We start from the raw sequence: 9,660 nt of genomic DNA on the forward strand, positions 1-9,660 counted from the left end.
CCCGAGAGATTTCAGAAATGACTAGTCAGACTGTGAAGTAAAATCCCGAAAGCCCTCATCACACTCACCCTGTGTCCCTCCTCCCTGCGCTGACTTGGCAGAACTTTTCAACAAATCAGGGCAATTCAGTTCCTTCCACACAGAACACTGAATAGATCTGCTGCCCAGAAGTTCTCCACCTCAGCGCACAGTCAATCCTCTATCCATTTGAAATACCACAGGCGAGGAGGATTGTGGTGGAAGGATGAGACACAAATTACCCTTGAGGGGATTATTTCCATGTGCTGGTTACACAGATGCAGAACGTAAAAAGGAATCTGCTGCTTCCGTGGCAGGAATAAGCATTTGTGTGTGATGCTGTGCAGGGCTCACTATAATACATGATTATTGTTTTAGTCTGATTGAAATAGAAAAAGTGGATGCAAATTAGACACATGCAAGTATTCGGGGATGCAGTATATTGTGGTAATGAGCATGCATGGTATTTTATGTCTAGGGCATTTCAAAATACTGAATAAATAGTTCTGGGTACCTTATTATCCAAATTGACAGCACAATTAAAAAAATACACTACCAGTCAAAAGTTTTTGAACAGTCTCTTCTGCTAACCAAGTCTGCATTTATGTGATCCAAAGTACAGCAAAAAAAAAAAACAGTAAATTTTTAAATTATTTTATTTACTATTTAAAATACCTGTTTTCTATTTGAATCTATTTTAAAATGTAATTTATTCATGTGATTTTCATGTGATTTTTAGCATCATTACTTCAGTCACACGATTGTTATAATATTTTTTGTTTAATATTGTCCAATATTCTGATTTACTGCTCAAAATAAATTATGTTGAAAACAGTATTTTTTTTCAGGTTTCCTTAGAATAGAAAGTTCAGAAGAACAGCATTTATCTGAAACAGAAATCTTTTGTAACATTATAAATGTCTATCATCACTTTTGATCAATCGAAAGCATCCTTGCTAAATAAAAGTATTAATTTCTATAATTTATTACCCAAAATAATTATACTGACTCCAAGCGTTTGAATGGTATAGTGTATAATGTTACAAAAGCTTTTTATTACAGATAAATGCTGATGTTGGACCTTTCTACTCACCAACGAATCCTGAATAAAAAAATATTTATCTGTTTTAAATATTGATAATAATAATAAATGTTTCTTGAACAGCAAATCAGCATATTAGAATGATTTCTGAAGGATCATGTGACACTGAAGACTGAAGTAATGATGCTGAAAATTTAGCTTTGGTCACATGAATAAATTACATTTTATAATATATTCAAATAGAAAGCAGTTATTTTAAATAGTAATAATATTTCACAATATTACTGCTTTTGCTGTATTTTGGGTCAAATAAATGAAGGTTTGGTGAGCAGAACAGACTTCTTTGAAAAACGTTAAAAATTTTACTGTTCAAAAAGTTTGACTGGTAGTGTATAAATAAATATATAAACACAAAAAATTATTTCTTTTAAAGCTTTCAGTAAAAATGAAGGTACAACACTCCCTGGTTTCCTACTGATTTGTTCCTGGCTCTTAGCTCGTCCAGCTTGTTTTCAAGTGAGCAAACGTTGGCAAGCTGCATGCTTGGCGCAGGGCGTTAGTTTGATCAAGACATTAGCTGAGCATGAAGCCATACCCCAAAAACTCTTCTGTGCCTCAATCGGGAGTCCATGGAAGCTGAATGTTAATCTGTGCTTCGTTGGACTTTTTCCACATCCAGTAAGGTTTGTCTATCAAAAGATATCCCTTTAAAAAAAAAGCAAGAAGCTTCAAATTACAGTCTGCTTTTTTCCATGCCTGGTTGCTGATATAGATCTAAACTACAAAGCCTTTGCGGCCATCTTCAGGTTATCCTCAAAGGGGGCCGTTTTTGTAACACAACAGTCTTAAAAGTCAGTCACTATGTTCCTGCAACAGAAACTCTGCGGATGTGTTTATGGCCAGATGCGTGGTGGGAGAGAAACATAAGGAGATTTTATTTTATCATCCCCTCTTTCAGGGGGAGAATAACATGAGTGACTGTGTAAATATATTGATGTATCAGTTCATAAATTATTCCTTCAGGGAATCCTGCCTCTGCAGTGATGTCACAGATGATGAGCTCACATGATGAGCTCAGTGTTATTTAGACTGTGTCTGCCAACAGGCACTTCACCGATCCACTGATTTTTATCAAGCTGTGGGACTGTTCCAATGGCAGACCTCGAAGATACTTTATAGAAGATTGACTTTTTTACAGTAGAGTGGTTTCAGATCTGGAGAATACTTGTACTTCCTGTATAACGGTAAATTTATGTGTGTTTGCCCCAGGTCCACAGGGCGAGAAAGGCCGGGATGGCTTACCTGGTAAAGAAGGTGAGTAGTTCCATGTCTTTTCACTGTTTGGTACAATCTAAATAACACACTTCTGCAGACTCACATTAGAGGTCTGCTGCCAAACCTTGATTCATTCATTTAGTTTGCTTTCTAAAAGCAGCAGGATTCCAATGATCACTACATGAATGAAACAAGAAATGATGGAGACTTTATTAAAGGGTTAGTTTAGCCAAAAATGAAAATTCTGTCAGTTATTACTCACCTTCATGTTGTTCCAAACCCATAAGACCTTCGGCCATCTCGGAAACACAAATTTTTGATGAAATCCAAGAGCTTTCTGATGCTGCAGACAACTGAAACGTTCAAACAGCCCATAAAGGTAGTAAGAATATTGTTAAAATACTCTATGTGACTAATGTTAATACTTTTTGTGCGCAAAGAAAAGGAAGAGAAGAAATTGTTGAATAAAGTCACTATTTTTGTTTTCTTTGCACACAGCAAGTATTCTTGTTGCTTCACAATAATTTTCACTAATGTCACATGGACTATTTTAATGATGTCCTTAATGGCTTTTTGGGCCTTTAAGGTGTCAGTTGGTTGCTTTGCTGTCTATGCAGAGTGAGAAAGCTCTTGGATTTTATCTAACATACCTTAATTTGTGTTCTGAAGTTGAACAAAGGTCTTACGGGTTTGTAACAACATGAGGTTGAGTAATTAATGACATAATTTTCATTTTTGGGTCAACTATCCTTTTAAAGAGATAATTCACTCAAAAAAGAAAATTCTGTCACCGTTTACTACTCACAATCTCATTTCAAAACTTTAATGACTTTCTTCTGTGAAATTCAGAAGAATATATATTGACAAAACATGTCCATTTTTTGTCCACTCCAAAAAAGAGTACTAATTCACGCATTACATCTGTTTTCTGTATCTGTAGGTAAACCAGGGTCTCGAGGTCTGCCTGGACCCAAAGGTGATGCGGGCAGCAGAGGTCCGACTGGGACTCCAGGGTCTAAAGGAACAGCTGGCCTTCCAGGTACTTTAAATAAATCAAGGCCACCACACTATCACAAGACTCTAAGGTATAAATCACTCTGTGACTCAAGATAAATGTTGTGGCAGAGTAGTTCTAATGTCAGAGTTGCTGTCTAATGTATAGAACACTTAATTCACTAGGAAGGAAGGAATAATTCACTAAAAAAGAGAATATGCTAAAAAAATTCACTCACCCTTAGGCCATCCAAGTTGTAGATGAGTTTTTCATTGGAACATATGTAGATAAGTTTAGCATTACATCACTTGCTCACCAGTAGATCCACTGCAGTGAATGGGTGCCGTCAGAATGAGAGCACAAACAGCAGATAAACACCACAAGTAATCCACGTGACTCCTAGTCTCAGCCTCAGACGCCATGCCCACGGACTGTCGGCTGAACGTCTGATGAATATGGCACACAAAATTAGAAACACTTCAGGAGTTTCTAAGTCATCTTCGGATTGGTTGAATTATACAGGATTTCCGGGAGACGCGTGAGTTAACAGAGCGTTCTTTAATATTCCACTTGAAACAAAGATGCCGCGACGCCAATCCCCATCATGGAAATAGAAAGCCCTCGTGTTTACAACTAACAATGAGCGCTTATCGGGATAAACTACATGCTAGATTATCAAAAGTATGTGAAGTTTGCAGTACAGACTCTAAAACACATCCAAGAGTTTTACACACAACAGTCTGTTATTGTTGGGACATTTCCATGCCCCTAAACATGACGTGGCACAAAATGAAACATGATTGGTTGCTTTACCTTTCAGTCATATGGCCTCTTGGGCAGTCTTTGGCCATTCAAAGTGGCCAGGGTTCCCAGACCCTCTGCTGTCAGTCTGAAGGTTTGGCTACGCAAGACACAACTCCAGTCCATCAGTTAACATCTTGTGAAGTGAAAACCTGCATGTTCAAAACCATCAAGACACTTTTAAATTCAAACCATTGTTTTCCATTGTTTTATATGTGACCCTGGACCACAAAACCAGTCATAAGTAGCATGGCTATATTTGTAGTAATAGCCAACAATACATTGTGTGGGTCAGAATTATAGATTTTTCTTTTTTTGTACATTTCCTACCATAAATATATCAATACTTAATTTTTGATTAGTAATATGCATTGAAGAACTAAGAGAACCTCATTGGACAACTTTAAAGGTGATTTTTTTTCAATATATTGCACCCTCAGATTCGATATTTTCAAATAGTTGTATATCGGCCAAATATTGTCCTTTTTTTTTCAGCTTTCAGATGATGTATAAATCTCAATTTAAAAAAAAATGGACCCTTATGACTGGTTTTGTGGTATGAGTCCCCTATCAGTTATATTGCTTTATCCAGTGAAAATGATCTGAATCAGGAAATAAACATGCACAGATAAAGCATAATTTACAGTTCAGTCCAAAATTTTGATTTTCCATTGGGGGAAGTTTTATTATCAATTACAGGCTGGTAATTTGGTTAGAAGTGATGGTTTCAAGTTAAAATGCCTTAAATGATGGGTTTGTTTATTTTAAAACATGCATCTTTTCCCTTCACAAAATGTTAATTGATGGAATGGATTCATGATCACTTGTGGATTATTGTGATGTTTTAATCACGCGTTTGGACTCCAATTCTGATGGCACCTGATGTAATTTCTCTAAATCTGTTTTGATGAAGAAACAAACTTATCTACATCTTGGATTGCCTGAGGGTGACTACATTTTCTGCAAATTTTCATTTTGGGTGAACTATTCTTTTTTGTTTTCATCTCTCATCTTGGATTACCAAAAGCTGTCTTTGTACATCAGTTTATTTAATTGTATCCACTAACAACAGTGCACTGTTTTCTTGTGGAGTGCTGGCCTATGACTTGCAAGAATGTGGTTTCTCACCATGCTGACTTTTCTGCCTTGAGAGACACTATACGGAGACGTTGCCGAGTCAGCATCGAGCCCCAAGTCCTCCTGCCAAAATATTTGTGCTTGGACCACACTATAAAAAAATCCTTTTTTGTTCACAGCATGTACTGCTGTGCTGGGGCTTGCCTAAAACACACACACACATGTCGTCTAACATAGGTATCATTTACCCCACGACTCAAAGATAGTATAGAATTTAGTTATAATATTTTAAACATGGCCACAGGTATGAATGTTCTTTTAACCAGAGCCATGACTGACTGAAGGGGCTTTAAATGACCTTAGATCTTTACCCAGGCCCTATGGAGGGGCTCCTCAGCCATATGAATCCAATCCAAATTGAACATGAAATATGTATACAATACTTGCTTCTTATTTCTTCCATATGTTTGCCATTGTATTGTTTTCCTTGGATTTGCCTTTTTCTTTACGCCTCCATGTCATGCACAATGAACTGTATCTGATTGCTGTAGTCTCTCAAGGTAGGTATGTTTACATAAAGCAAAGTAGATCAGTAGGAAAAAGACGTCATGGTATATGGGTAGCTGGCATGAGAACTGACATATCCTGCAGTTCAAGCTGTACTTCATCTAAAACTATTTTCAATAGCATTTTGATATTTTTTCTATAATTACTTTATATACAGTTTTACAACTTTATATTAATACTTTATATTACAGTGGGATGCAAAAGTTTGAGAACCTCTTGCAGAATCTGTCAATAGAGATAATACAAAATACATGTTATTTTTTATTTAGTACTGTCCTAAGTAAGATATTGTACATAAAAGATGTTTACATATAGTCCACAAGACAACAAATTAGATTAAATTATTAAAATAACCCCTCTATTTTAACGATGTCCTTACTACCTTTCTGGGTCTTGAATGTGGTGGTTGCATTGCTGTCTACCCACAGTCAGATGTTATATACGTAAAGATGTTTACATGTAGTCCACAAGACAAAAAAATTTGCTGATATTTTTAAAATATCCCCCTTCAAAAGTTTAGGAACCCTTGGTTCTTAATACTGTGTGTGGTTACTAGCCTAGAATCTAGACGCGCCCCTAGCGGCAGCAAATTACATTTGCTTCCAAGGTCAGTCTAGTTACTCTCAATTCACTTAAAATTCCGAAAAATCCAAGATGTACCGGGCCAATCACGAGTCGGTGGGCGGGCTTAACATGATGACGCCTGACCTGCGACCATAAGTTCCGTCAGACATGAATTCCTGGTTCTGTGAATTACGCGTGGAAAACTGAACAGTATTTATATAATTTTTTACTTTGGATACACAGCCACGTCCATCTGTCCTGAGCAGGAGCTCGTTACATGTGAACGCGCTGTGGTGTAGAATACGCAAACACCAGAAGCGATCTGTGGCGTGTATACGACACTCATTGTTCACACAGTGCACAGAGATTGTGGATATAGCGGCTATTCAAAATGGTAATTACTTGCGCTTATCCTGGTTGTTCAAACCCATTTAAAGCTAAAAGATTACGTTTGCTTACGCAAACTCATCCTTGACTTTTTCACCGATTTCCCCTTCCGGTGTTTGCGTATACTACATCAGAGCAGGGTGTAATTTGGATTTGTCTGTGCATGTTTTTGTTTACTTTTAAAGGTTTAGTGCCCATCTATGTCTATTATTTGGCTGACAGACTGCACAGTGCACTGATTTTCGTTAAAAATCTCCGTCGCTCTGACTACGTCACCTGACAGACTAAGTCTCTGATTGGTTGTAGCGCTATCCTATTGCGTGGAGAGGAGTTGAAAGACAACCGTTTATCCCACCCCTCCGGTTGAGCCCTGTCTATGGAGAGTGCCCAGACCCTACATTTATGTGGGTCTGGCTTGCCAGGCTATGTGGTTACCTGAATGATCTACGACTGTTTTTTTTTTTCTTTTTACTTTGTGATGGTTGTTCAGGAGTCCCTTGTTTGTTCTGAACAGTTAAACTGAGCACTGTTCTTCTGAAAAGGTCTTCAGTTTCCCAGCATCTTTTTCATATCTGAACCCTTTCCAGAAGTGACTAAAATTTTGAGATCTATCTTTTCACACTGAGGACAATTGAGGGACTCAAACACATTTATTAAAAAAGGTTCAAACATTCACTGCCAGGAGGGTGAAAACTGTTTGGACTGTTTGATCAAGGTAAATTGTACTTAAATTGTATTCCGGGAAACATGCAAGCATCTTCTGTTGCTTCCGAAGGGGAAAAAAATGATATTTCAACAAAATAAGAAAAATTTTGACTTCTTCATCCTGTTCAAAAGTTTTCACCCCATCTCTTAAAGCATTGTGTTTCCTTCTAGAGCATCAGTGAATGTTTGAACCTTTTTTTAAAGTTTAAAGGTCTTTTTATGCCTTTTATTGTGAAAGGACAGAGCTGGGAGGAGAGAGGGGAGCGGGATCGGCAAAGGACCTCGAGACGGGAATCAAACTAGGGTCACCATGAGCGCAGTTGCACAATATGTCATAACAAGATCATAACATAAATAACATCATAAGAAAGAATTTAATAGCTGTGATACTGGGTTTGAAATTGAATGTTTGCATAGTTATGACAGAAACACAAGCATCTAACAATTACAATTATTTTGTAATTAAATTACGTAATTCCGTTACATGTAACTAGTTACTCCCCAACACTGGCTGTGACACTTTTCTAAGAATGCATATTGTCCACTGTTAAGGCGGTTTATTCACACATGCTGTCAGCATTGTTGCAGCGACCGATTAGGTATAGATATTATGCAAATCAAGCAACAGAGATAATAATAAGCCCTATTTACATAGAAAGGAGGTGTGTTTATGGTGAAAAGATTGACACTACTCATTTCACAGCACTGTTTCAGTACATTAGCACCTGTTTAAGCTGGACTGTGGGTGGTTAGTGAATAATAAGAAACAGGTTTTGAAGCTGCAAAAATGACTCAATTGTTTAGTGAATTTGCCCCTTTGGAAAATGAAAACCGGTAACTCATATTAAAGGAATTTTATCCTACTTCTCATCTAACCTCTTTTCCAAATTACTTTAAGTAAACATTTTGTCAAACACCTAAAGGACGGACTTTAAACAGTACGTAGTGATCTCAGAGGAGAGGAAAAGAAAAGAAGAGACAGGAACAGAGAAAAGCAACAAAGACAGGCGGATGCAACTCTTGTTCTGTTTGTTTTGCAATCACACTGTCTCGCACACTAGCCGTGAAGTAGCTTTTTTTTTCTAGCTTAATCAAAACTACCTGGCAACAAGGAACCAGCTGGAGGGATCTTGTGTAGATGCACACATTCACACACATACACACATTCAGACAGAGAGCTGTATGAATCAGTGCAGTCACCGGCCAGGTTTTAATTTATTACACACCAGAGTCGCTAATATGCTCCGGCATTTAGCTGTGTTTATTTGAGTTTTCCCAGCTCTCCCTGTTAGAGCCTAGCACATGGCCATTATGAACCCCCTCCTGTTAATTACAGCCCACACACACACAGTAACACACAAATACACACCACTCTCCTGCCCCTTATTAACCTGTTTCCTAGAACAGCCGTGCATCGAAACCAAATACCTCATTCTACCTCAATCTGCGCTCTCTTTTACTTCCTCTCCTTCTCTTTAAGCATCCCGTAACTTCCTTGGAATCCTTTTATCATATACTGTAGCTGCTCAACATAGTGTGCAAGAAACACTCTATACGTTCTCCTGTTTCCTGTTAGCTTTCTGTTGAATAGGACAATAGTACCTTATAATTGACTACTCAGAGGAAAGATAGCTTGAAAGGTAGCACTTTGTGGGGTTTTTTTTGTTAAGCTTTCTCATACTTCGCTTTTTTTGCTTTCTCCTCAGGTCCACAGGGACCACCGGGCCTCCCAGGAGAGAAGGGCCTCCCTGGGCCACCCGGCCCTCCTGGGCCTCCCGGACCACCAGCCCAAGTACCAGAACAAGATGGTATGAGTACTAATCATTTAAAGGATTTAAAAGTTAACGTGCAGTCATCCGGTCATTATCCCAAATTAAAAACCAGAAAAAGGGGTGATTAGGTCTTGTATCGCCCTAAAGGGGTTATTTTGCAATAATGACTGACTAATTGTACTTCTTTACTCTTACTACACTATCGTTCGGAAGTTTGGGTTCAGAAGGATTATTATTTTATTTGTTTTTAAAGAAATTAATACCCTGCTTTTCAAAAGTTTGAGATCAGTAAGATTTTTTATGTTTTTAGCAGTTTCTTATGCTCAAAAAGACTGCATTTATTTGATTTATTTCAAAATAATTTAATATTGTGAAATATTATTACGATGTAAAATAATGTTTTTCTGTTTTATTATACATTAAAATCTAATTTATTCCTGTGATCAAAGCTGAATTTT

General features: G+C 37.5%; 1 protein-coding gene across 2 annotated transcripts in view; it reads left to right on the forward strand.

The window, feature by feature from the left end:
- emid1 (EMI domain containing 1) overlaps positions 1–9,660 on the forward strand; it is an 87,693-nt gene that overhangs the window by 61,824 nt on the left and 16,209 nt on the right. For both annotated transcript variants that reach the window (XM_073840286.1, XM_073840285.1), the window contains exons 7-9: positions 2,330–2,374; positions 3,276–3,374; positions 9,137–9,238. In XM_073840286.1, the coding sequence (XP_073696387.1) occupies positions 2,330–2,374; positions 3,276–3,374; positions 9,137–9,238 (246 nt within the window). The remainder of the gene's footprint in view (positions 1–2,329; positions 2,375–3,275; positions 3,375–9,136; positions 9,239–9,660) is intronic.

The sequence above is a fragment of the Garra rufa genome, chromosome 5 (assembly GCF_049309525.1).
Source record: "Garra rufa chromosome 5, GarRuf1.0, whole genome shotgun sequence".
NCBI lineage: Eukaryota > Metazoa > Chordata > Actinopteri > Cypriniformes > Cyprinidae > Garra > Garra rufa.